The sequence below is a fragment of the Sceloporus occidentalis genome, unplaced genomic scaffold (assembly GCF_023333645.1).
Source record: "Sceloporus occidentalis isolate IW3139 unplaced genomic scaffold, rSceOcc1.0.p SCAF_3, whole genome shotgun sequence".
NCBI classification, from domain to species: domain Eukaryota; kingdom Metazoa; phylum Chordata; class Lepidosauria; order Squamata; family Phrynosomatidae; genus Sceloporus; species Sceloporus occidentalis.
In genome coordinates this window covers 45,701,462-45,729,138 of record NW_028316983.1, presented here as the reverse complement: position 1 = coordinate 45,729,138, position 27,677 = coordinate 45,701,462, and the positions used below count along the sequence as shown (strand labels likewise).

Here is a 27,677-nt window from a genome sequence, read left to right as displayed (position 1 = left end):
CCTTAGCCACAGAAGCATTTTCTTCACACAGCACCATTATTATAGAATCTTGCACCCCCAAATCTGTAACTTGAGTTGGGTCTGAGCATTATTCACCTATCATCATAGACAGAATAGCTGTCTGACTCTTTCTTTTTCTTGGCCCTTGCACAATTTTCAGTTCAAGTCCTGCTAGATGCAATGACCACAAAACTTTGCGGACATCCCATAAAATTGCTTCTTTTTCTCCTGACTCCACTGTCAGTCTTCTGTAAGAACACCCCCCCCCCCCCCCGATTGTCAGCCATAATTCCAAAAATTAATCAGCACTAATTACTGTACAGCATCAGAAATGAATACTGGATATGAAAGTTAACCCTGTGTTCCATTCTACCATAGTGGTTAAGCAGAACAAAACATCACCTGATATTAAAGCATCACCTGGAATCATCCCTTTAGATAATGAATTTGAAGCAATGCAGAACAGAAGATCCATCAGGAACACAAAGGTTCAAGGAAGATGCTAGTGTCTGTACCTATCCCCCACTTGCCTCAATTGCCTCCTTTCATCAAAATCTGGACAAGGAGCCAAGATGTTCAAGGCATTGATATCTGGGGCTATATATGAAATAGAGAGGCCTTTCAGCAATCAGTGCAAACACTAGGTAGCAAAGATAATATGGCTTATCCCTCCAAGATCAGCAAAGAGACCATAAATGTTTTGGCAGCCAGACAATGCTATACAGCACAGGAGACACTGTTGCCTTTGATACATCTTTGGTCATTTGGTTGGAATGGATTCACTGTCCCTCTAACCTCCTGCACTATGTTCTTGCTCATTTCACTGTGACACTGGGATGGAAGGAGAAAGTCCCCAGCTAAAAGCATTAGTTCTTGGAGTTCTCTCCTCACTGAGAATTAGATCCATAATGTCAGATCAATATAGCATTCTGGTGGCGCAGTGGTTAAATGCCTGTACTGCAGCCATTCACTCGAAACCACAAAGTTGCGAGTTCAAGACCAGCAAAAGGGCCCAAGCTCGACTCAGGCTTGCATCCTTCCGAGGTCGCTAAAATGAGTACCCAGACTGTTGGGGGCAAATTAGCTTACTTGCTAATTAGCTTACTTGCTGTTCACCGCTATGATCTTTGGAATAGCGGTATATAAATAAAACAAATTATTATTAATTATTATTATTACATGATACTATCATTGCCAAATCTGCCTGTCCTTTCTTTTCATTCTTCCTCTCCAGCAGATCTGATCTTAAGAATATTAGAGACATAAGCCATCATCTGAGTTCCCCCCACACACCTTCACTTCCAAATTCAATTTTAAAAAAAGAGTACACCTTCATACTAAATATCTCTAGGTTTCAGACTGTTGTGTCCCCGAAAAACAAAAATGGCAGTGCAAAGCATGATAGAAGATGTATGCAGATCAACCCAGAGCTGGCTGTTTCCTCCACCCCAAGCTGGCAAGCAGTGTGAAGGTTCTTGCCACAGTTTTTTTTTTTAATTACCCATCCACTTCAGCACTATTAATCTAACTAACCTGAAAGGGTAAGTCTTCCAGTTTTCACATGAATGGTTAGTGTGCCAGGCCTGGCTATTTCCATAAATATCCCATGATGCTGTTCTTAAAAAAAAAAAAGTGTTCTGCCCTGCATTTGGGCAGGTGAGTTGGTGCTTATGGGTATAGTTATTTGGGTACAAAAGATTGATAGTCTTCTATAACTATTCTGTTCTTCAAATTAAGAACAGAAAACTACTAGGACACCGAATACCTACTGCATCACCTAGATGTTATAGGGCAATTATCATTAAACAACAGGCAATGCCTGGAACCACACTCCTCCCATTATAAAGATTTAGTTCACCAACTATCTGCAGAACCAGAGATGTTTCAGTGCCAGAGCTGCTTCTTGTCCTCTCTGTTGAGACTCTAATGGCCAAAGCCAAAAAAAGCCTTGAAGGGTGATGATTCCTTTCATATATTTCAAGTGTACCACTTCATGTACCATGCTATTTTCCAAAGCAAACACAGTGTATCTGGTCAACTCACATTATCAGGCTCTGGTATCATCCTAGCACAATATTCAAAAGTCCGAGTTAAGGAAGAAAATTCCAAAGTGAATAAATGCAAAGCTACGTTGTGCTGCTATTCATGGCAATCTCAGGAAAACCCAAGAAAAAAAGCTTGCTTTGCGCTTGAAGAGAACAAGACAGAGAGATGATGAACATGCAGCAGACAAACTACTCTGAAGAATGCAAAAGGAGCAACTGTGTCTTTAAAACTTTTCAACCAGGATGTTCTTGAGTTCACCCGGAATCTCTCTACAGCCACCAAAGAAAGGGTATTGCAGCTCAGAGAATGGAACAGAACAGAAACCAAACATTGCCTAACTGAGGTATTGATAGCTCTGGATCACTTTGAATGTTCAGTAGCTGATGCTGGGGTATGGAGCTGCCTATTTATTTTTCCCGAGAGCTGCGTCCACCTCTTCTTCAGGCTTCAGGGAATGCCACTGGGCAATGGGGCGGCGTGGGTTGGCCAACATATCAGACCAATGCCTTAGCTCTGTGCCAGTGGCGTTGTTCCCAACAAATACTTTGCCAATGGCTTCATTCTTTCCCAGCTTGTCATAATCCAGCACAGTAATCACAACTTGCACTTTCTGAAGGAGAAGAAAGAAGAGAGAAATTATTACTCAGGAATGTACTGCAATGTTATTTTAATTAATACAGTTTAAACTATGGTATTATATTAATTGAGAAAAGGCAGGGTATAAATAAAAATGATTGTTCTTGTTGCTGTTGTTGTCATTATTATTGAGTTGATCTTAATTTTTATATATTAATCTCCTCAGAGCAGCTGATTCCTCACTAAGCAAATGCCTGTTATTAAAAAAGGACAATGCTCTTTCTCTCTCTGCATGCATTCACAACTCAGGTCTTAATGACAATGGCATCATTTGGGGATGAATGGGCAAAGAACAATAGGCTTATGAAAGGGAAATATTCAATACTATTTCACCAGGGATGTAATGTGCTCAAAAACAGAGTTTAAAAAAAAGGATTGTGGACATTATGTGAAATGATGCAAATAGAACTATATAAAGGGGCCCATATAAACAGGCCAAAATAAAGCTGCTTTGGGTCACTTTGGAGGTATGCTGTTTAAATGCTGCATGCATCCTCAGAGGTCGGAAGCCATGCCAAAGCCACAATCCAGTCCTAAGGACTGGAGCGCAGCTTTGGCACAGCTTCTGGACTCTTAGGGTGCATGCATCATTTAAACAGCATACCTCCAAAGTGACCTGAAGCAGCTTTATTTTGGCCTGTCTGTATGGGGCTGTAGGCCTATTTATATACCAGTTGTTTAAAAGAGAGATTTATGTCTGAATATAAAGTGAAGTGAGATAGATTCAGGTTGCATAGTTTAAATCAATTAAGTGACCAGAAAATCATTTTTAAGACCTAATTAATTGTGAAATTGATATGTCAACATAGCCATATATTGTCTTCAATACAACTACTGATAAACACTTTCATATAAGACAACTAAATTCAAAGAGAAGGTTTAGAAGTTTTTAGTGCTCCAGCTCCCATCAACTGCACCCAGCTTTGCCAGTGGTCACAGACCAAAGGAGTTGACTTCTAAAATATCTGGAGGGCTACAAATCCTCCACCTCCACTGCAAGTTGATGTTTCTGCCACAAAAACATGCATCACCTAACAATCAAAATGTATGCTTCTTGCTTCAAAACTATTATTTGTACCCATATCTAATATTTAAATTTAGGTATCATGATTTGCATAATAATGATTACCTAGTAGATGTTTAGAGTGGCTGTGTGGTCTAATGGTTTGATTGTTGCACTAGGACTCTGGGAGACATAGGATTCAGCCATGGAAACCCATTGAGTGATCTTGGGCAAGTCAGCTTCAGAAAAAAGCAATGGAAAACCCACATCTTTGCTGAGAAAACCCTGTGATGGGTTTGCCTTAGCGTCACTAAAAGTCAGAAATGACTTAAAACTACACAAGAACAAAGATAGATATATAGCAGAATTCAGAAAGCATAGAGGTCACTTAATGCTGTCGACAGGCTGGACAGCCAAGACTTTCCAAAACAATCCTGCATTAGCCTGCATGTATGACAGCATATGGTTGCATGTTCTCAAAAAGAGAATGACACATTGGTATATACGTGCATAGTGTGTGTTTTTATTTTCTTTGAAATATCTAATCACACAATCTCATATCTGTAGCATGAAGTAACCAAAGAGCCCAGGAAATGTCTTACCAATGGTTTCTGCTGGCCCAAAGGTTCTCTGGATACTTCAACATGTATACTAGCTACTGATTATGCATAATCTACCTGGTGATTGTTAATAAGAATGGATTCTATTCTATGGATAAACACACATGTGGACCTTATCATTTGGATAAGGCCCACACAGCAAGAACTGGGAGCAAATTCCTTCCTTTATGAAATCTCTAGAATTTTTTTTTAAAAAAGGTTGACCTTCATCCAATCAGCTTTCCCACCCCTCCTTAGACCAGCCAAGCAATTAGACATAAAGAAATAAAAACATCCTGCTGACACCAATGGATTTTTAAAATTCTTGTAGTGCAGGGTAGCATGAGGGTTTACAACCCTTTCCTCAGTTGTGGCCACCAGGAAGCTTAATTATTGAACAGAAAGATGGAGAGATGGTGTGAAAAGAGGGCAATGTGGGTAATATCGGAAGCTAAAATGAGAATGAAAGAAAAATATTTTGATCATGGAAGATCCCGGGCTACAATGAAATGATAGACAACCTTATCACCCCACAGATGAGCAATGTGACCTGAGACACCTTTGCATCTCCCTCCCTCTAAAGTTCCCCAAGTGAGAAGCATGTGAACCTGTATCTGCTCAAAGGGAATCTCAAAGCTGAAGGATTCATTGAAATAAGGATTCAGCGTCTTCTTCTTAACGGTGGTCTTCTTCTTCTTGAGCCTCTTCCCATTCTGCAGCAGATGAATCTTCACATAGGGATCTGAGTAGGAAGACCAAACAGGTTAGACTTTGTGGGCAAACAGATAGAAACACAGGCTCAAAAATAGGAGTACAGGAAAGAAAAACATCAAGGGAAAAGAGCCACTTAGCTACTAAAGGACATGTGCCATATTGATGCTGCCCCTCTAGTGAAGAAAACATTGTCTTCCTTCCTTTGGATATGCCTTTAACTGGACCCACAATAAGCAGTAGTAAATAGCCAGCTTGGAGCCAAATTGGTCTCACGCAGGGAAGAAATGCTCAAAGCATTAGTAATTCTATTCTCAGGACCATCTCAGTGTTCTTTCTATTGTTTCTCTCCTAGAAGTTTAACAGATTCTTAGTCACTCTCCTTCTGCCAAGGGTAAACAGTAGAACAAGCATTCCACAGTGATGATGATGATAATAATAATAATAATAATAATAATAGGATTTAATAATAATATAATATGATTTATTTATATGCCGCCCAATCACTGAGAATCCGGGCAGCTTACAACAGAGGGGATAATAGACAGTTCCCTGCCCTCAGGCTTACAATCTAAAAAGACATGACACAAAAGGAGAAGAGAATGGTGAGGGGGGAGGGGATCAGGTCCAGCATTCTTCTCTCCCTCTGAGGCCTGGACCAAGGCAGATGGACTGGAGGGAGGGCTCTTTTTCTTAATCCAGGCCAGGCCTGATGGCATTGGGCCTGTCCTTTCACTCCCTCCCAGGCCAGAAGATGACAGTTGGAAGGAGGGAGGGGAAGGCTCTTCCTCTTCCACTGTATCACTACTGTCTCTGAATGGCATGGATACCAGAACTACTACACAGAAGCTACAGGCCCATGGGCCATACATCCTTGGGACACCTTAATAAGTCCTATGAGGGTTCAGATACAAACTGCTGGGCCACACTTCACTGTGATAGAAAAAGCAAGGAGGGGCATTTGTAATGCAAATAGGCATGCTGACCACTGCAGGCTTTTCATTCATTTTCCATTACCAAAAGGAAGTAAAGATCATTCCTTCAGCAGATGAAGTTTTACCAGGAAGCAACATATAGCGTTTTAATATACCTCATTGGGAGAAGAACCTTTGGGATCTGCCAGATTGCTATTGCCAATCTATCCTCTTTTCCTTCAGCCCCACATTTACTACTGGAGTGTCCTTGAATTCTAGTTGCAGCAAATGAAAATTTTAAAATAAAGGATTTATATTGGTGACTAAATGCTTTTCCATACTCATCAGTGGCAGCCTGTGGTTACCATATCAGCAAGGTGATGAATCAATTTAAAGTCTGAACTTTAAAGGCACTATCCAACCTGTGAGCTTATGTGTAGGGTGGGGTTCAGGACTCTGGATATTTCATTTAAAGGTTAGCAGATTTACCACATAAGCTTTGTGAGGGTAGAGTTAGCAGCCTGGTTAGGTCTTCTAAAGTTCAGCCTAAAATTCAGAGTGATTCGGCACATGATCATTTTGAGCAGCATAACTTAATTATAAAGCAAGAGCTATTACAACTGCTCTGTTTCCTGGTGTGCAAAAGGAGGTCTCGATAAACCTTTTGTAGAGGCTCACAGTGACACCTGGTGGGTATAAAGTTGTTCTGCATCTACCTGAAAGTCCTCCAACATCCATCTTTTTCAAGTTCTTGGCTTCCAGGATACAGACAGTAAGCTTTCCAGCAGTAGGCACATATCGTAATGAGATACAGATATCTCCCAATTTCTCTGGCTGTGGAGGGGAAAAGAGACAGCAATAGACTCAGGAATTCACCACAAATGTTTCAAATCTAACTCTGAAGACACGAATGACACAATGGTGCTATTCATATTGCCCTGTGAATTTTGAGCTGCTATAAATGGCTAGCACAGCCTCCTCCTCCAACCTGATATTGTATTGGTCTGCAACATTTAGGGTCTCCGTCTAGCTTGGTAATTGACCATTGACAATACTGGGTGGAGATATTGAGAGTTGCCATCTAGAAGGTACTGGGCTGGAAAAAGCATAGCAGTGAAGTGAATGCTGCTCTTCCTGCTTCCATTACCACTCTCACCTTCTCCTCTGCTGGGAAAGTAAAGTGTTCTGTGCTGGGTTAGTAGGCTGTAGGCTGTCTGAGCAGGATAGGAGTCCAGGGGAGGATACAAAGGATATGCCCACTTTCCAACTACCAATATGACACTTGGAGACATGGATATAAAGCAAAAACTTCTGACAGTGAAGTCTTTAATCACAGTACAAGTAGATCTCCTTTTGTGTACCTTCAACTTAGGGCAGGAGACAGAGGAACAAAGTAAGTGAGGAAATGCTTGATAATGTAAACATGCATTTTCTGAAAGGTTTACAGGATATATTCAGCCACTGTTTAGCTGAAATTAGGGTTTAGGAATCTGCCCTCACCTCTCTCAACTTGCATCACTTATCAGAATTTTAAATCCAAAGAATCAACCTCCAAATAAAACACACATGGTACAAGGTTTTCAAAACAGACTAGGCATAAGAAATTGCCGGCACTTTTGGAGGTATAGTGTTATACATGCATGTAAGTATGTCTTACTGAAGTGTTTATCTCTTTTTACATGGAACACAGGGAGTTATTGTCTAGGCTTTGATGCTCTGTCCAAAACCACCCCCAGCAGCTTCTCTAGCCATTTGTGCTTACTCCAAAATGTTCTCCTGGCAGCTGTCAAGCACTGGGAGAAGCTGATGCTGAATGATGTGGAGCAGAGGGAAGCAATTCAGACAATGAAGATATGGCTGCTCTAGGCTCTCATCTATAAGCACATCCTAATTTCTTTCCCCCTCAGATCCAAGACCGGATGCTTTTTCTTAATCATCTGAATTGCTCCCCACCTCTTCCATCTTCATTGGCAAGCATACCCTTGTGAAAATTCACTTTTTGTAGCTCTGTAGATTTCATATTATTACTCACAATTTCACAGTAGAAATACAAAACAGACATCATCATCAACAACAAAACAAGGCAGAACCAAAGAGTAGCAGAAGACAACAGATCCATTTCCTCTTCTTCATTTTGCCCCCTTACCTCCTCTTTTTCTGCACTCTCTAGGTCCCTCCATTCTTCAATGGGCTGCCCCAGGTCCACTGTGTTCATGGGCACCTTGACTTCCCCTATAATGTCATGCTTGGAGAAGCGATCAAAGTCATAGATGGCCATCACCAAGGTCTTCCCACCCAGCTCCTGATATGGGATCTGTAGCAGAGTAAAACAAGGGTTCAACAGTCACTCAAGTACATTGGAAAGGAGGTAGCAAAAAAGATGTTGGAATGGTCTCATGAGAGTTTGCTGAAATTCTTTAGGATTAAGCTTTTTAAAACACACACACACACACTTTTTAAAAAAAGGATAATTCAATAAAGCATTCACTTTAATAAAAGCTGTCTCTTCTCTTTTATTAATATATTATTTTAATATGTTGCTCAAGATGTCTTGGACATTTCTGTAATAGAAAGATAAAATAAAATATTCAGAAAGAAAGAAAGAAAGAAAGAAAGAATTTAAAAATCAAATGCACATTTCAGATCAAACTAGTACTACAATATAATAAATTAAAGCCTCACGAACAAGCTTAAGAAAATTATACAGAGGTCAAGATTCTATTTGGTAGCTGGTGGAATATAAATATATGTCAATATCCTTCCTTCAAATTTCAAGCCACATAAAACAGCTTCACCACAAATGTTTCAATCTGTGCCAGGGCTGTGGGGAACTCCTGAGCCCCAAGCAGCTGCAGTTGTGAATAAACTGGACGTTTATGAAGGCAGCCTCAATTCCCTATTTCCTGGCCATGCAAGTATGCTGTGATGGTAACATGCTGGTTTGTGCAAGAGAGTCATTGTACAAAGATGTATATGGATACCTTTTTTTGAAATGATTTGAAAATTATGGACAAAAGTGTAAAACACCCAACAACTAAAGCTAATTGGTCTGACCCTTTGCATCAGTTTTCTGATGTAGTGTGTATTGTTGATAGTATTCTGCGAGCATAAAGTATGGTTGCCACAATATTAAAATTTGGCAACACAACACAGTGGGCTGGGTCTAGAGTTAGTCACATGACTATGGGCTAGTAAAAGCAGACTTCCATGCAGAAACAGACTTCCATGCCCATATCCTCCTAAAGAGGGCATCCTCCCCAACCAGTGAAAGACCCTTCAGTGCTGCAGATGACTTAATCAAAGAACTGATGTTTTTAGGAAACACACCAGTGTACCTATTTTCTAACTGCTAATATAGAATCCAAATATTGTTTGTTTGACTAAAACTCATAGCCTAACAGATTAAAAAAACACACATGCAAACCATGATCATACTATACAGGAGTGCCAATAAAGCATAGCTTTTCTAATGTACATCATGCTGTACTTCTTATTATTGAATTTTGTCAGCCATTTTAGTATATCTTCTTCAAATGTCTTGAATTTTTCTACTGGTTTTATTACACCTGTATATTCCAACAATCGTGCTCATTCACTGGTAGGTTTCTACATCAACAGTAATTCTGAATGTTTAATACAGAGTAAGAGACTTATTTTGAAAGCCCTTCCTAACCTGGTATATTCTGCCTACCTTTCACTTGTACCAGAAGTCATGAAATCTCTAGGTTTCTTCTTTTGGACTACAGTTCCATTTCTATTTGATTCTGGACACTGGTTGTTGAAGCATCCATATTTTTGAAGACAAACACAACTATGCCAATGTTTAGCTGAGTCTGTATGTAATCTATCTGCTGTACAGAGACTTACCTTGAAGACAAATGTCTCATTGTAGGTTGGATTGAGGGTCTTCTTTTGCACCTTGGTTTCATACTTTTTCTTCTTGTCTGGAAGTAGGAAAACCTTGACATAAGGGTCTGAAGTGCCACCCATATCCAGCGCTGGGAGCTCAGCTGCTTGGAGGATCCCTACAGTAAGCTGTCAGGAAAAAACAGGTATCGGGAATCAGATAAGCTATACAGTGTCAATGTTGATAAATGGCATGAGGAAATCTTGAAGTGCTGCTTGTTCTGCTTGCTTTCTGCTAGGTGCTCTAGAGAACCAGCATGATGTAGTGGTTTGAATGTTGGATTAGGACTCTAAACAAAGCAGAAACAGAGCCAGACAGTAGCAGTTTTCTCGGTGCCTTACCACATGACATTGTAATAATAATAATAATAATAATAATAATAATAATAATATTTATTTTTATCCCGCCCCTCTGCACAACGCAACCGGGGTGACTTACAACATTAAAATATACATTAGATATCCCCCAATCCCTCCCTCCTTAAAATGCAATTAAACAATTTACAGTATAAAACATAACTTAAAAATAAACAGTATACAAACAGTCACTGCAGCAAAAGAAGGATCCAACAAGTTAGGTTTTCTTTTGGTGGCTAGGCATCTAAAGGACTGCCGGAGGTGCTTCAGTTTTCTTCTCACAGGAGATGGTTTTAAAAGTGTGTCTTTCTCCTAGCTGGAAAAATCAATTTGATAAAAGGCGAGCTTTTACAACCATCTCCTGCGAGAGGAGAACTGAAGCACTACAATGTCATGCAATAAGGCATAAAAAAGTAAGTACTGTTCAACTCCATTTTCACTTTCTTTTCTTGTGCAATAAGGTTGTCTGGCAAACAATGGTTTAAATCCCTGTTCAGTCATGATCTCAACCAAGTCACACACTCTCAGTCTCAGATGAAGGCAATGACAAATCTCTGAATACATCTTGCCAAGAAAATACTGTGACTTGGATTTGCCATAATTTGGAGTTGACTTGAAGATACATAAAAACAAGGCTTTCCTTCCATTTCTGCTATAGTCTAGTGTGTGTTCTTCCACACTTGTCTCCAAATGTATCATTAACTGTGGTTTAGTGCTTAGGATGATGAGCAGAAGGTGGTGAGGCTCAGGTTCAAATCTTCACTGAGCCATAGATTTCATTAGCTTTGTGGGTCATTCACTGCCTCTTGGTCTAATTCACCTCACAAGACTGTTGTTGAGTACAAAAGGTGTGAAGTGGAGAGAGAATTGAATACACTATCTTTAAAAAGGGAGGGAGAATCAGTCTATCAGCACCTTTGAGACTAACTAATTTATTTTAGAATGAAGTACATCTGAGCAAGTGATCTAAAATGAACACAAGGTCATTCTTTAAAAAATCAGTCTCAGTAATGCTACATTACTTTCCCTTTTACACTGAAACAGACAAACACAGCTATTTGCAAGTTACTACACTGAGCTTCTTGGGGGAAAGCTGGATGTAAAATGTGATCATAACTCTGTATAGACATTGGTTATATTCAGACAACATGCCAGCCTATGGCTTATGTTTAAAAATATATAGGCACACCTGCTATAATTGAATAGCTCCTTAAAGAGTAAGACTATTTGTCCATCTACCCAACAAGAGCCAGTGTAGTGTAGTGGTTTGAGCATTGGCCTACGACTCTGGAGATCAGGGTTCAATTCCTGCTCAGCCATGAAACCTACTGGTTGACCATGGGTACGTCACACTCTCTCAGTCTCAGTCTCCTCTGAACAAATCTTGCCAAGAAACTCCATAATAGGGTTGCCTCATGGATGCCATAAGTCGGAAATGACTTAAAGGCACCCCTCCCCCAGGAATAGGTAACTATGGGAGGCTAGGCTGCAACTCCCACCCCACACAAAAATGAAACTATTTTTTTGCTCCTAAATAGCCCCAAACACTCCCTCAGAGGCATTTTTGACAGAGGTCATGACCTGCTCACTTTCTGTTTTTGAAAAAGACTTCATCTGGCCCAATATTTGAGCCTCATATGTGCTGATTATTCTGACTTGAAACTGCTCTTCATGACCATAAGCAAAGGAAGATCTCTGATAAGGGATCACAGGTTACTTGGTTCTTTTAGTAGAGATTCCAAGGATGATCAATGGACCATACATTTTTCAAGTTTGTATCTTACCAATGAATCATGACCATTCCCTAAGATGTATTTTTGTACCCTTTATACCTAATTGTGAAGACTGAGATGGTATACTGAAATGGTTTTGAAGGGCGATAATGGACAGGGGGGCTATGATGTCAATATAACCATTGAAAACTTGAGGCTTACATGTTATCATGGAACTATTGTCATTGTTAACTCTATTCACCTAGGCATGCCTTTAAACAGAATACACATTTAATCTTTCTTTGATCTTTCACTGGCAAAAGAGAACTGAACATGACATGGAAACACCACAGAGAACTGGGGAGAATGAGCTATGGGGATTAGAGCTCAAAGGACAATGTTGTCAGAGAACACTCATCAAGGAATATGATTTTGTATTTCTGAGCATTTCTGTCTCTATAGCATGCCAGCTTCAGAGGCAGAGCAATGGCCAGAACCATGGTTTCTCAATTTGAAACTTACAAAAAAATTACAATTTACAAAGAATGTGGTTTTTCAGACCAGCTTTCATATCCAGTTTGCTAACTGAGCAAGAGGCAATCAAAGAAACTATCTGAGGCCTCTTGTTGTACTCATTAGACTGTGCATGCTCTAGAGCTTGGAAATAATACTTTTTGGATTACAATTCCCAGAATCCTATGACTACCATAATCATGCTGGCTAAGAGATTGTGGGATTTATAGCCCCAAAGTAAATTTACCTAACTCTGCCTCTTGCCATAGAGCATCTACCATCAACAACCCAATTGGAAGGAGTCCAAGAGAGAGAAGGAAGGAAGTGGGGATAATACTAGGCAACTGCTCTGCCTGGCTTGGTTTCATACTGTTAACTGTATGGCTTTTTAATATATTAATTGAATTATCATGATTTCCTGATTTTCTTGCATTGATTTCCTGGGAGTGGTTGGAGAGCCTTATATTAATCCCAAATACCACAGGTTTCCTCTCTAAATGTTGACAGGAACATGTAACATCACTTCCTGTTACTATTTTGAAAGAAACTGCAAAGAAACATAGAGATATTTGGTCTTGCCGTCTGGGATTCCACCCCTTGTTGAGGATGACATTTCTTCTGAACTTCTTGTGCACATTACCTGGTTAGCTTGGAAATCATAGTCTAGGGAAAACTGCAGCTTCCCCAGGTTCTCTGGCTCCTTCTCCTCTTCCTCTTCTCCTCCCTCTTCATCACCATCACCATCATCATCGTCATCATCCTGTTTGTTCTGGAAGACAAGGAGGACCACAAGATTATACAAAGTAATACCACGTTGAGCTCCTAGGTTCCCCTTACACACATTATCTCTCTTCAGAGCCTTACTTTATTGCAGGGGTGGAAAACATGTAAACTTCCATTCCAGATGTTGTTGGAGTGCAATTCCCACCAGCCCTAGCCAGCAGAGCAAATGGTGAAGAATGCTAGAAGATGCAGTTCAAGAGCATCTGAAAGCCACACTTTCAAACAGACATGTCTTCCTTTAGAAAGCTTTATTTTGGGAGGGGCCAGAGGTAAAGTGGAAAGATGACTGGAGATCTTCACCAGTACTGACTCATAAGAGAAAAAAGCATGGTGTGCGGCCACTTTGTCTCCTACATAAATGCTAATAAAGAATTATCTTCTATCAGTGGGATGGTGGACTTAGTGAAAGATATAGGTAGGACACACTATGGCAGTTAATGAATTAAAGAAAAAACTTCAGCACATTTGGAAATACAAAGATGGGAATCAAAAGATGGGATTTGTAATGCAACTGGCAACTGTTGACCATCACCATCTCATATACCTGTGCATATTCAGAGGCTGTAGGGTGGCAGCTACTGGTATTCACTGATAGAGTAGTGAGGAGTAAAAGAAATGGGGCCTTAGCTAACTTTAACATTTTCTTCTATATAAAGCATCTGAGAACATCTGAACATTCATACATGCACACACCCTCCCCCACAAGGTGCATACTTCTGGCTTTTCCTCAAGCTTTTAAAATTAAACATTACTGAACTTGGATGAAGAATCATCAGTTTGTATTTTCTAAATGGTTCCCTCTTTAGGGTTATCTGACAAATGCGTGCAAGGAGCTTTTTGGAGGGAGGGTTTATTGACCATACTTAGGCCTTGTCAACTTGACAAAGAGAGCCAGCCATTAATAAACTCATTTAATGTTTTTTATTAGATGTGAGGTTATCTGATAAGGATTTTATCCACTTAGGTAAGAACAAAACCAGATTTGGACTCAGCCACTTTCCCAGTTAGGTAGCTTTGCAGGAACAGTTGTGAAATTTAATTTCCCTTAAACCAGAATTCAAAGAAAAAATTGTTTACCTTTCACCAAGTTCAATATCAAGCTTAGATGTTGTAATTCAAAGTCTAAGTATGGAAGCATTGTATTAGATAAACCCTCTTCCCCTTTCCCTTTTATGTCTAAAAGGGAAATGAGGTTTGCATTCAGACCTACCGTGAGTTGACATCCAGGTTAGTCAGAAAAGATGGAGACAGAACAACACAGAAGGAGAATGAAGAGAGTGCAGAAAAGGAAGAGGGCATTATAGAGGCAAAACCTACACAAATCATCAACAACACCAAGTACTCCTGAGAAACTGCAGATTCCACACCTTCAAAGGTACACTATGCATGGGATAGGATGGTTCAGAAAGATGCTAATGGTAAGACATCCACTTTGAGGGCCAAATAACATGTTAGAATAAGCATTTAAAAAAAGAAATTGTGGAAGTTGGCCATTTCTGTTCTGAAGAGAAAGCAGCTGTATGGGGCCCTGGCAAAGATAATGCTGTCAATACACTGAGGCCCATAAAAACCAAAAATAACAGAACTGCTCCTCTGACTGCTATTTGACCATGCAGGTATTTGTGGGAAATCTACACAGGGCCCCCAAATAGACTGGGAGTGGAAGCACAATATGGATTGAGGCTCACCAGAAGTGCTTTCCCTTCAGAATAGACAAGGCCAGTCAAAGAATGCTTTTTAAAGAAGATATTTAACATAATGTGTACTTTGGCCCTGAGAAGAGACTATGTCTTGCCTGCCTTTTAATTTTATTTAGAGAATGGTGCAACCCGCTTCCACCCCAAAAGTTAGTTTGCCAAATTCTCTATGTATTTAAATTAGCATCTGCTCCTTTAATGATTAAACGTGTTTCCACAATGACAGAAGGTAATGGCTAGACCTGTGTTTCTCTGGAAACAAAAAGCACAGAAATACATAGAGGGGAAAAGGAGACTGACTGAGAGACTGAGAGAGAGTGGGGGTTAGAGCAAGGAAATGTGACTTTCAATAAAAGTTAGTAACTCAGGAACAGGACATTTGTGTCTGCTGTTAGAAAGGACCTTTTACAAAGAACAACAAAAACAAATAATGAAGTGCAACAAAAGGACACATAGCTGTTGTAATGATCTGCTGAGTGAGTGTAATCTTCTGCTTCCAAGATCCACAGAGGATAAAACAGCTGCAGTGCTGCCTCCTGCCGCTGGCACTCTTCTGTTGGCTGTAGTGGCATTTCAACACAAGCCAGAGAGATCACAGACAGGGTTCTATTTCCACTGTATATGCACAGCTGATGATGACCTCTGTCTATTTGCTCATGGTCTATCCCAACAGAAAACATTTAGGGAAATCATATGTCATACCCATTTCTTACATGGTAACAGTTGTGGCTGGAGACTCAGGTTGCATCTTCACTGCAGAATTAATTCAATTTAACACCACCTTGTCATGGCTCAATGCTATGGAATTCTGCGATTTGTATTTTTGTAAGATATTTAGCCTTCTCTGTCAAAGCGCTTTGGTGCCGCAACGAACTCCTAATGCCAGGATTCCACAGGATGGAGCCTTGACAGTTAAAGCAGTGTCAAACTGCATTAATTCTGCAGTGTGGCAGCAGTCTCGGTGTAGATTTTGTTATCAAATTCATTCCATGGCACAATGCCTTTTAGGTGATATCCTTACAATGCTTTTCCTATTTGTTGGGGAAGCGTGTCTCAGCGTATTTATATGTCTCTATCAATCAGCTTATTAGGTATCTAGACACCCCACACCAGTATTTAATCTATATTTCCTGACTGAAAATCCTTGATATTGCAATTAATATTTACTCAGGCATTAGCTTGTGTTAATCAGTATGAATAGGAAAGTGATGGGAAGGCTGATTTAATAAAATCCAAGGGCGCTTTCCTACACAATAGTTTCCCTGAATGTTGACTACAGTTCCAAGCTGAAATATACATGTTATTTGTAATATATAAAGAACTATGTAAGGGTCAGCTCACAATACAAGCATTTGGTCAGCTGGGTAAAGATTAACCACTGGAAAGATTCACACTTTCCTTGACCTATCATCCTTCCTTTATCCCAGATTAGTTCATAAGTGGAAGGATATAATACTGATTTGTGAGCTTGACTTTATATGCAATTTATGCACTACTACTAGCAGTGTTGCAATGATTCATGGAATACAACCAACAATAGTCCAATTGCTAAACTAGGAATAACCATTCTTATTTGTCCTTCTCAAAAGGTGTATACTCAGGATGTACTTAGCCCAAAGAGTAGAAGAATAAGAGAAGACATCACTGATGCCTTCCAATATCAGAAAGGCTAAAGAGAAGCAGACTGTGGCTAAAAATTAGGGCAAAAAAAATTGTAACGCTATGAGCTCTTTGTTAGAAGAACAGACCATATTTTCACTAAAAAATATTTAAACAGAGGTTGTACAGGAATGTTTTTAGGAATGATACAACTGTATTCTCCATTGCAGAACCTACACTGAGCAGGAGGCTGGACTTACCTTGGAAACATTTTTTTTAAACAACAATTTTGAGGGCCCATTCACACTACATAATTGCACTGCTATTATTCTACTGGTCCCTTCTTATGGAATTCTAGGATTGGTAGTTTAGGGAGGGGTGTTTAGAATTTGTAATCTAGCATTTTACCAAGCTACATACCCTAGGATGGAACCATGGCAATTAAAGTGAAATCAAAGCACTATAACTCTTTAGCATGAATGCTTAAAGGACCAGGGACATATTAATTAAATTATTAATTATTAGTTCTTGGAAGTAACTTTAAGGATCATGAAGAAGCAAAAGTTTGAAGTCCTTCGAGGTATGGGTATTAATAATGGCAAAATTTTACATAATGGCCCATCTAGAAGGGTCAGACATAGTTTTCCATGCTGGAAATATGTGCCTCAGCCTAAGAAATATATCATTGGATATTCTCATACTTGCCTACAAAATATAACCATGTTATACTTGTATGTTTTTTATACTTGCATGAGAAATACACTTGATGCACTTGCACTGAAATTTATTCCTACTGTTGGTGCTTATAACTATGTATTTCTGTTTTTTGCCATTTGTTTTATATTGTAAAGCAACTATGGCATGGTACAGACCATGCAAAATCTCCGTGCTGGTGCCAGTTTTAGAGTTAGGGACCACACGATAACCACATGGTCCCGAACCTTAACACGGCACGGGGCCGTAACAATGGTGGCACCCTGTGTACACAGGCACCACCATTGGTACATAAGTATCGCACGGCATCCACACGTCACTGCATGGCACTTATGTAACAAGTGTGCCAGTGGTGCACTCATTATGTTGCACCTTCAGTGCAAAACCCCCCAGTTTTTTCTGGGTTCTTTTTCCTGCGGAGGGAAGCCGCACGGTTTGGCAGCTGCGGCTTTCCTCCGGAGGAAATTAGGCTGCCAGCAGGCCGGCCTTTTCGGGCGATCTGTCATGCGCCTATATGACTCTGGTTGAGAAGTCATCTCTGATATTAATAAACTATTCATCCATCCTCTGATAGATCCCTGGCTTCTGTCCATGGCGTTTATCAGACAGGGTTTCTGCAGTCCAAATCTGGGGCTCCTGCGGATTGGGCAATTCGAAATGACGTGTTATCCAGAATGTATTTCCATACCTCGTTGATTTCAATGGGAGCCCCATCTGCGGGGCTTCCACGGGACTTCCGAACTGGCTCCTCATTTTGGCACGTTTTGGCCAATTCGCTAAATAAGGGGATTGACGGGAATCGCATTGGGGCTCTCTACGATCTCACTGCGAATTGGTCTGGTGTGGAATCCCAATTTGCTTGTTCTCCTGACCACCATTGCAAAGACCCCCGGGTTGCAAATCTCCCATGATGCCCTGCTGCAATTTGCCCCATTTGCTTCCACCGGGGCTGGGGAGCGATCATGGCTCCATCAGGGCTCTCTCTCTCCTTCCCACTCCTTCCCCACTGCAACTTCAGCAGAGGAGCTGGCCAGCAAGCGTTTTCTCCCTGCCTCTCTCTCTCTCTCTCTCTCACACACACACACACACATTTCAGCCACATCTATATCTACATCTATGCTCCTGTCATTCTCATCTATTTCACATACACACACACATACACTCATACATACACACACACACACACACACACACACGGGGGGGGGGGGGGGAAGGTGCCTGATGGGAGCTCCGTTCATGCCCTGCCTTTGGCCTGAACTGAACTGACCCCTTTCCTCCTGCTGACAGGTCACTGAGGCTGAGAGAGAGTGACCTGTCAGTTCCAACTAAAGTAGACCCATGGAATCAATTGGGAATAAAAGGGAAATGCAGCACAGGCATATAACACTAATAATAATAATAATAATAATAATAATAATAATAATAATAATAATATAAAGGCTCTTAAGTTCCAGGAGGTGACGTTTGCAGCACTCATTGGGCATCGGAAGTCTGCTTCCACCTCCTTTAGAGCCAGACACCAGAATGCGCAGATTCTGTCATCAGATTAAAAATCTCTGGTGTGTGTGTGTTTGTGTTGTGGTCATTTGGGTCAGTGCAGGTTATGATCTGCCCTTGGCCCCATGTTCAATCCCAAAATGCAAGCTAGTGCCATCTCTGTACCCTGTATCCCACTCCCTTGCCACCCCAGAATGCCTCATACACAGGTAATAATAGTAATAATAATAATAATTCCTCACCTCGGAATGCCAGAAAAGGATGCATTTTTTTCCTTTCCCTAGGCTTCCCCCCCAATTTCCTTAGAGACAATAGCAAAAACTGTATCAATTTGACAATATGCCAAATTGGACAGAGAAACATTTTTAACATTCGGATTGCAACATTCCTTTGGATTGCATTGCAGCAATTCATTCCAAAGGAAAAAACGTTTTTTGGCAGAGTACTCTTCTTGCAAAGGGCTCCTTTAAGCAAGGAAACCATCATGAAATGGAAGGGAAAGTGAACAAGCAGCTAACCACATTCTATCTAAATATAGATGTATACATTGCAAAAAATATGTACATTGACAGAGAAAAATAATTAAAAAAATTAAAAACCAAAGGGAAAGGTCCCTGCTGGAGACCAGAGCCTTGCTTTGCTGTGCTCCCCTGACCTGCCCTGAATTGACCCCGTCAGTCACCCCCTTTTTGCCTCCTGTCACCCTTTTGCCTCCTGTCAGATTTTCCTTTTTTGCATTCCTCCTTCGGCTCTTTCCTCTCCTCCTCCTCCTTCTCACTCTCGGATGAAGGGGGTGGGGATGCTCTGACCTCTATCCCTCCCTGCATTTGCCCCGATCATGATAAGAGAAGGCAACTGCTACAAAGGGAAGGAGAGAACTCCCAGAATTCCATAGCATTGAGCCAGGACAGTTAAACTGGAGTTAAACTGGATTATCTCCCCAGTGTGGATGCAACCTAAGAGAAGGCAATTGAATGACAGGAGGATGGGGCTCTGACATTGAATTTCGCTGCCAGGGAAGGGAAACTAGAAGGGAGAAAGAAAAAAGGGGGAGCTGTCATTCAGGTGAGGCTAACATTTGCATGAAAGTGGAGGCAGGCTCCCTTCCTGCCCCCGGAAGTGCAAAGGTTCAGGATGCCTTCAGGGCCCCACTGGGCATGCATCCCAATTCGAATCGTTGGAACCCCCATGTTATGCACCGGTGTGGAACTACAATTTGCATTCACTTCGCTTTGCCTGAATCTGCAACACGTGACTTCCTTCGATTCAATTCCCTGTCAGTTCGGAAGGGTAATGTAACAGCAACCAGGTATGAAAATACATCCTCGTTATCACGTCAATGCGAATGGCCCAATCTTCAGAAGCCCCTGCAGAAACCTCATCTGATAAATGCCCTAGAGTTACACTTGGTTGATGAGGGAGACCAGCTTGGTCAGTTAACTCTTCAACCTGACAATGACAAAATATAGATAGCAGGCTCTAGGGCATCATTTGTCACACCTCATTCAGACCCCACTGTTGGGCCCATCCTGAGGGAGGCCCTCATATCATTTCTGCATGTAAAGAACTGGACTCTTTGCACATGCATTCCAGTAGACCTGATCTTCAGGACTTGAGCTATTCAGAAACACAAACAAATGCTCCTTGGGCTGTGCTGAGAACAGTCTCCCAACTGATCTTTTCAAAGAGGCATGTTTTCACCTGGCCTTTCATGTCTTTCATATTCATGGCATTTTTCATTCCCTTTTTGTCCTTCTTGTTTTTCTTTTTCTTGCAGCAGCATTTCTTGCAGATGCAAAAGCAGCAGGTAAGGATCAGCAACCCAGCTACTACAGCAATGGCAATCAAGGCCCATGGTGGCACTGTAAAAATGAAATATATATATATATATATATATTAAAGGAATACAAAGCAAATCCAGGGCACTGACATCTCAGAGGTCTCAAAATAAGAAGGGCTTCATTATAATTTGTGTGAAAGGAATGTAGCTGTAGGACTCCCTGCAGATAGTACTGTTTGGGTTTTTTCTTTTTAAAGATTATTTCTACACTCCTCTTTAGCCTAACCACACATCCACTCCATCCCTGGAGCAGCTTACCTTAAAAACAATCCTAAAAGTAACCATTTGAAATGAAAGTTTAAAAACAAACAAACAAAGACTAAAGATAGTCACAGTTCAATACAAGGTCTTATGTCTTCTGAACCTGGGGACAGTTTGCCATATGCTGAAAGCAAGAAGTATCTGAGGCGGGATACAGATTGCCCAAAAAGGATGGTCTCCCGCCGCCCTGGTTTGCTCCGCGGGGAAGCCACAGCCTCCAGACCACGGAGCTTCCCCGCAGAGCAAAAAGAACCCTTAAAAAGCGGGTTCTTCTTGCGGTGTGTTTGTGATGCCACAATGTGCCAATGGCGCACTTGCGGCATCACAAACGTGCCGAGATGTGCGGATACTAAGCGTCTGTTGCATCAAAATGGTGGCACCCATCTATACAGGGCGCTGCCATTTTGACGCCCCCGTCATGTGCTAGGGGTGAGGTCAATATGGGCGGTGCGCCCTCAGCCAACCCCTAGCATGTGACGAGAGCGTCCTATCTGCCGGTATGTATAGCGCCTGAGATAGCACATGCTAGGTCCATATAGGTAGTGTCATTCATATCCATATTATTTTTTCTAATATGGGACTACTGCCTATTTTGATAGACTGAAATAATTCTCATTCTTCTAACCAGCTTCTTAAACCCTAAAATTAATATGATTAGAACAGATCTGAGAGAATAGGTTTTCTCATTAACTCTCCCACAAACCTCGCCTTTCTTACTTGTCATTGCTTCAACTTTCACTGCTATTTTACATCGGCTACTTAGTTCTGAATGTGCAACTAAATAATGTCTCCTGTCATGAGCACCCCCTCCCAAGCCCACCTTAATATCTGGCATCTGTATTGAGTAAAGGAGGGCTGCCAGCTGCTGACTGGGGTACAAGGAGTATGATGTTTCCAGCCTCTTCCCACCAGCTAGTGGGGCTGTGATGAGGAATGGTAACAGGGGTCCTGCTTGTTGTGTTGTCTGTCTGCCAAGTGTCCTGGAGATATTATTATTACTATTATTAAAGTTTATTTATACAGTGCTGTATAACCTCCTAGCTGCTGAGGGGAGCTAAAGTGCCTCAAGCTGGGCAAATGCTGCCATTATCTAAGAAGCTGAAGCCAATTTCAATTACAGTCCATGGTTCAAATCAGAAATACCAAAACAGTCCAGCTGAGCACCATCCAAAGACAGTGCCCAAAAGCTAAAATCAAAGCCAGAATACCTGAAACAGTATGTAGAGTCAAGCGCAAAGTCCTGACAAGGGCATCTGACATATTATCAACTGAGAAGTTCTATCAACTGAGTTCTTTTACAGCTGGCCATAAAACAGCACAGCTGGCCTCATTAACTTGGCATGGGCTATAAAAAGCCCCTTTTTAAAAAATTTGTCATCTCAGTGTTTTCTCCTGTCTGAACAGGCATGGACCTTCTCACTCAACTGCTCATCTCCTACAGATTCCTCACCCAGGTACAGCTTCCAATTGTTGGAGCCTCACTCCCTGATGGGAAGGAGCTGAAAGTATTCTACTCTTGTGCTCCATGTGGCTGCTGTCTGTTAGGGAGGGGTGAAAGGGTGTTTACAGTTTGTGGGAATAGCCCCAAGATTGTGACTATGTAGTGTTACTGAATACAGAGTATTTATGGGTCTGTTACTCCAGGTTCCAAATCCATAACTGCAGTACAGAATGCCAGCCAATATTTCAGGCCACTCTACTAATTTCTTCAGAATTAATATACCTAAATAATTTGGGCATCACCACAGTGGTGTCTCCCAAATACATTCCTAAGGCAGAATAACAAATACAAGCTACTTACAGGGAATTTTATTTATTTCATTCATGAACTTTTCTTTAATCTTGGCGAACACATCCTCCTTGCTCTCCACTGGGCCCGAGATTTGTGTTGTGTTGTCCGTTGAGACTATTGGTGGTGCCGCTGCTGTAGTTGGAGATACTGGACTACCTGTAGTAGCAGCTATGATGGGTTCAGGGTTGGCAGGTTTTTTGAAGAGATTCCACTTCATCTTGACTGTTTTTCAGACTCTCTGAAAAACAAAGCAAGCTTGATAATAACATCCCAGACCCTCCAGACTAGAGCTTGAAAATGTTACTTTTTGTGAAGACAGTGCTCTGAAACATTCAGTCACCATGACCGCTGGAAAAACTAGTCGACTACACAGACAGGAGGGCATATGGGGAATTCATCATATAACCAGCATGTAAAATTTAGCTGGTCTGAATTGGCCTTTGGTTTAAAGAACCGAAGTCAAAGCCTCATAATGATGCTCAGCACTGGCAGACTTTTATTATTGGTTACTAAACAACCAGTGTATTTCAACAGGCACTATTTTCTGTCTATGGTGATTCACAGAAAGCACTTTCTCTTTGATGAGCTGTTCCAGAGCACAAAATACTATTCTGAAATATGGATATGCACAACACATCAGCTACACGGTGGTATAGATAGGTCACTTTTCCACTTTCAGGTTGTCACTATGAGAAAGGTGGTATTGGTGTTGGGACACTATTCCATAGAATAGGACATTATGCTGCCAGAACACAAGCTTGACAGCCTATTGCTGAATAACATGCAGTGACTTTGGCAAGAAAGGAGAGATGTAAGGAGACCCCCTGAAGTATAAATGCCATCTGCTCCAATCTCTCTTCTGTCTTTATGCTGCCTTATCAGAAATTCAGTGAATAACATTTGAGTTCTGGACATGTCACATACATGTTCAGATTCTCTGCCCCATCAGTCTCTGGGGCCAGCATTAGAGAAACGCAGTATCTCTCTCCTTATAGATCATCTCATAAGGATATAATTAAATGTAAATACCCACTTTTTGTCAGGATTACAGAGCTACTGGCAAAAAGAGGGAATATATCAATAATAAAAGCCAAAAGGTCCTTCCAAAATAGTCTTCATTTGTCCCAAGAGACTCCATGGCCACTTTTGCTCTTCCCTCATGCAGTATAAACAGTGTCAATCAGTGTCCTCTTCCATCAAAACAGAAGCAAAACAATTCAAGAATCTCAAAGGGGAAGTGAACTGGGAATTGCATGCACCTACATTATGAAAACTGTCCATATAGACATTGTGGATATAAAAGCAGGATTTCTTCTCTATACTTTGAGGTTAAAAAAATCAGCATATGAATCCAGGATTTAAAATGACATCCAGAAGAATATCTAAATGAAGAATGTAATCTTGTTGGTTTTTTTTTTTTTAAAGGCACAAATGCTAAAGTAGAGTGGTGAAATATGAGCTCTAAGCAAGTCAAATCAGGTCATACAGTCATATTGGGAATTTTTGGATTGGATGCCAAAGGAAAAGAAGGGAGGCATGAAAGTTTGTTCTAGTCACACAATGAGAAGTCTGTTTTATTGCTCTTTCATTGCTGTGCTTTCATTCTAATGAACATGAAGGAGAAAATGGCAGAATGTGAAGGAAAGGATGATACTTGACATGGGGGAACATAGGCTTGCAATAGAATGCTTATTGATCAAATTGAAAACCAGAGCAAATTAATCAAGCGTCTATATGCAAAATTCTGGACCTTTTCAAGCTCTGTGATACTGTTTTTGAGGAAAGGAGGAAAAGGTGTACAAAGCTTTTGTACAACAATGGCGGTATCCAGACTGGTGCAAAGCGCCGGCCTGGATATGTATTAGGCTTGCCTCGAGGTGTCCTTTCCAGATGCCCCACAACTCTAGTACATTGTAATGGTGGTGCCCTTTCTACATGGGCGCCGCCATTACGATGTCACGGCCGTGCCACAGCCAAACAGTGCGGTGCGGATGTGACATCCTGGCACCGCTGGAGGGCGCTTGTGGCACCCTTTCAGCAGCGCCAGAAGGAGTTCCGTTTCGGAGCTCCTTCAGCCACGCATATCACTGATGCGGCCTTTAAACGTCCATGCCAACGATACAAAAGAAAGGGGCCAAGTGACCCCTTTCTCCCTTTTCCTGCCGCTGTCGGGGTGTCCTTGGGGCATGAAGCCCCAAGGACACCCCTTTCCAGGTTGCGGGGAAGCAGCATTTTGCCACTTCCCTGAAGCCAGGAAAAGCAGCAGATCGGGGCCTCTGGGGCTGCTGAGGCCCCGATCCGTCGGGGAAAGGGGCGGATGCAGGCCACCCCAAAGGAGCGATCTGTATCCCGCCAATGTTATATTTCTTTTAGTTCATTTCCTTACACTCCCTAGCACGCAATGTGCCTTTTTTCATTGCTGCTGCACGTGGGTGATTTTCACTGAGCTGACTGTGGCAACTCCAGAATCTCTAGTTCAGACCATTACATGTACAGCTAGCAATGAGATTCCCCCTGCCATTAATGCAGTATGTAGTACTTCACCTTGACCTTGGTTGGAGCATGTGGGAAATGGAGCCCAACAACATCTGGCTGGTCTATGACTGGATGAGCATACCCTGGACTCTGGAAGCCTGCAGCATACTTGGGGCAACCAAAATTTACATCATATTATTCTCAAATAACCTTGGGGCCTTTTCTTGTTTGTTTTATTTTGTTTTGGTTTTTACTCATTTCTCAAATAAAAGCACTAAAAACATTGAAAGGCCAAATTAAAGAGAGATGTTCAAATGCTTTTTCTAAATACAGCACCAATGAGAACTGGCTGTAATTCCACCCAATGCAGTCCTTCCAGCACTGCTGCATATGACCCAGGAATGCATCAGTTCAAAGCAACAGCAGGCCAAATTAAAACTGGCAATGTGGCAGCTCTAGTCACCTCATGGGATCCAGGTTTCGTGATGCTAAGCAAACAGCTTGCCAGTTTCCCAAAGAGTCTAATTAGTCTTTAAAATTAAGTGGATAAATTTCAAAGGTTATTTCATGGTGACTGCTAATGGCATGCTCATTAGAGGTCAAGGCAGACTCTTCCTCTAAGATTGTGGGACTTCTTTTTCCTCTTTTTCCTCTCAGGCCTCAGAAGGAGCCTAAGTTATACAAGACACTGGACATTGGGGGTGAATTATTGCTGATAAATTCAGAATAAAATCACTAAAATAATAATAATAATAATTTCCAGCTTTTCCTCCAACTCAAAGCATTCCTTCCCACTGCAGAAACATGGGCCTCCAGATTGAAAGTTGAATCCAGGAGTATACCCAATCTGCAGATCTGTGTGTTTGGGAAAATGTAACCCCATTTAACATAGGCTGAATCCCTATGACTGATCTACCTTACAATTGACCAAAAGCATCTCTGTCATGTCTGAATTATGTTTCAATTTGTTTGCTCTCATCCAGTCCATTACTGATGACAGACACTGGTTTAGAACCAGGATAGCCTCCTTGGATTGAGTTATAAAGGCATAGTAGACTTGGGTTTCATCAGCATATGAAACCAAGAGGTTTCAAGTATATTTCTCCTGGCCTTGGAGGGAGCAAAAGGACAGGCCCAACACTATTGGGCCTGAAGAGGAAGAGCCCTCCCCTCCCTCCTTCCAACTGTCTTCTTCTGGCCTTAGAAGGAGTGAAAGGACAGGCCCAGTGCCATCGGGCCCGGCCTGGATTAAGAAAAAGAGCCCCCCTCCAGTCCATCTGCCTTGGTCCAGGCCTCAGAGGGAGAGAAGAATGCTGGACCTGAACCCCTTCCCCCCTACCATTCCCTTCTCCTTTTGTGTCATGTCTTTTTAGATTGTAAGCCTGAGGGCAGGAAACAGTCTATTATCTCCTCTGTTGTAAGGCGCCCAGATTCCCAGTGATTGGGCAGCATATAAATAAATCCTATTATTATTATTATTATTATTATTATTATTATTATATTAAATAGCACAAAACAGAACTCTGGTCATTTGACCTCACAGGCCAATGACTAGGGACTGAACAGGAATCCTTCAACATCACCTTCTGGGTTTACCCCTCCAAGAAGGAATGGGGCTATTGTAAAACAATACCTCCAAGTCCCAACCCACTGAGATTTCCCAGGATACTGTGGTTGATGGTACTGAAAGCCACTGAGATGTCCAGCAGAATCAAAAATGATGCCCTCCCACTGACGAGTTCTTTGTGTAGGTTTTGTCCCCTAGCTGGGCCTGAAACCATATTGAAATGGATCTAGATAATCCATTTAATTCAGAAACCCCTGGAGTGCTAATACATGCTCTAATACCTTGCCCCCCAAATTGTAGGTTGGACATTGGCCACTAATCCTCTTTTGCATTAGCCTCCCAGCCTGAGGCCTGCCATCAGCACAGAACAATACACATGCAAATCACTCCTGCATTCTCAGGCTCACACAGTATATATATACCCACTTTTTCCAGGCAAGCATTCTCTGAAGATGCCAGCCACAGATGCTGGCAAAACATCAGGAAGAAAATCTTCTAGAACATGGCCACATACCCCGAAAAACCCACAAAAACTATGGATGCCGGCCATGAAAGCCTTCGACTTCACATTGGCCAATAATGATTCATTATAGAGGGATTCAAGGGTGGCTTTTTCAACAAAGGTCTAACAACTGCCTCCTTTAGGCAACTTGAAACTCTGCTTTGTTGTAAGATGGCATTAGCTATCTTCTTCACCCACTCAGTCAGGCCCCCTCTGGCCTGTTTGATCAGTCAGGAAGGGCAGCAAATGTGGTGTTCTTACCTCTCTATGTCCACATACTCAGGTTGGACAAACTGAAAAGTATCCAATAACAGGAGCCAAGGTTACATCCATTGGAATAGCATCAACTACAGCATCCAAGTCAGATCAGATCTGAGCAATTTTATCTGCAATATGTTGTGCAAATTCTTGGCACTCAGCTGTTGAATGGTCTGCATTTTCTACGTGAGAACCAATTTGTAATAGACCTCTGACCATTCAAAACAGCTCTACTGGTTGGCTTCTTGCAGATGCAATGGTGGCAGCAAAAATAATTTCTTTGCTACCTATAGTG

At 41.5% G+C, this 27,677-nt stretch overlaps 1 protein-coding gene across 5 annotated transcripts in view; it reads right to left on the bottom strand.

Annotated features, from left to right (window-relative positions):
* The window catches only part of SYT2 (synaptotagmin 2), a 200,348-nt gene that overhangs the window by 6,119 nt on the left and 166,552 nt on the right, over positions 1–27,677 (bottom strand). For 3 of the 5 annotated variants that reach the window (XM_089514301.1, XM_089514302.1, XM_089514303.1), the window contains 8 exons: positions 22,590–22,818; positions 20,389–20,549; positions 13,038–13,166; positions 9,777–9,944; positions 8,056–8,223; positions 6,626–6,743; positions 4,893–5,026; positions 1,183–2,656 (listed from right to left, as the gene is read on the bottom strand). In XM_089514301.1, coding sequence (XP_089370427.1) covers positions 2,450–2,656; positions 4,893–5,026; positions 6,626–6,743; positions 8,056–8,223; positions 9,777–9,944; positions 13,038–13,166; positions 20,389–20,549; positions 22,590–22,797 — 1,293 coding nt within the window. In that variant the 5' untranslated portion in view covers positions 22,798–22,818 and the 3' untranslated portion in view covers positions 1,183–2,449. Of the gene's footprint in view, positions 1–1,182; positions 2,657–4,892; positions 5,027–6,625; positions 6,744–8,055; positions 8,224–9,776; positions 9,945–13,037; positions 13,167–20,388; positions 20,550–22,589; positions 22,819–27,677 lie in introns of those variants that run through there. The other 2 variants (XR_016280403.1, XM_089514304.1) reach the window with 2 other exon arrangements.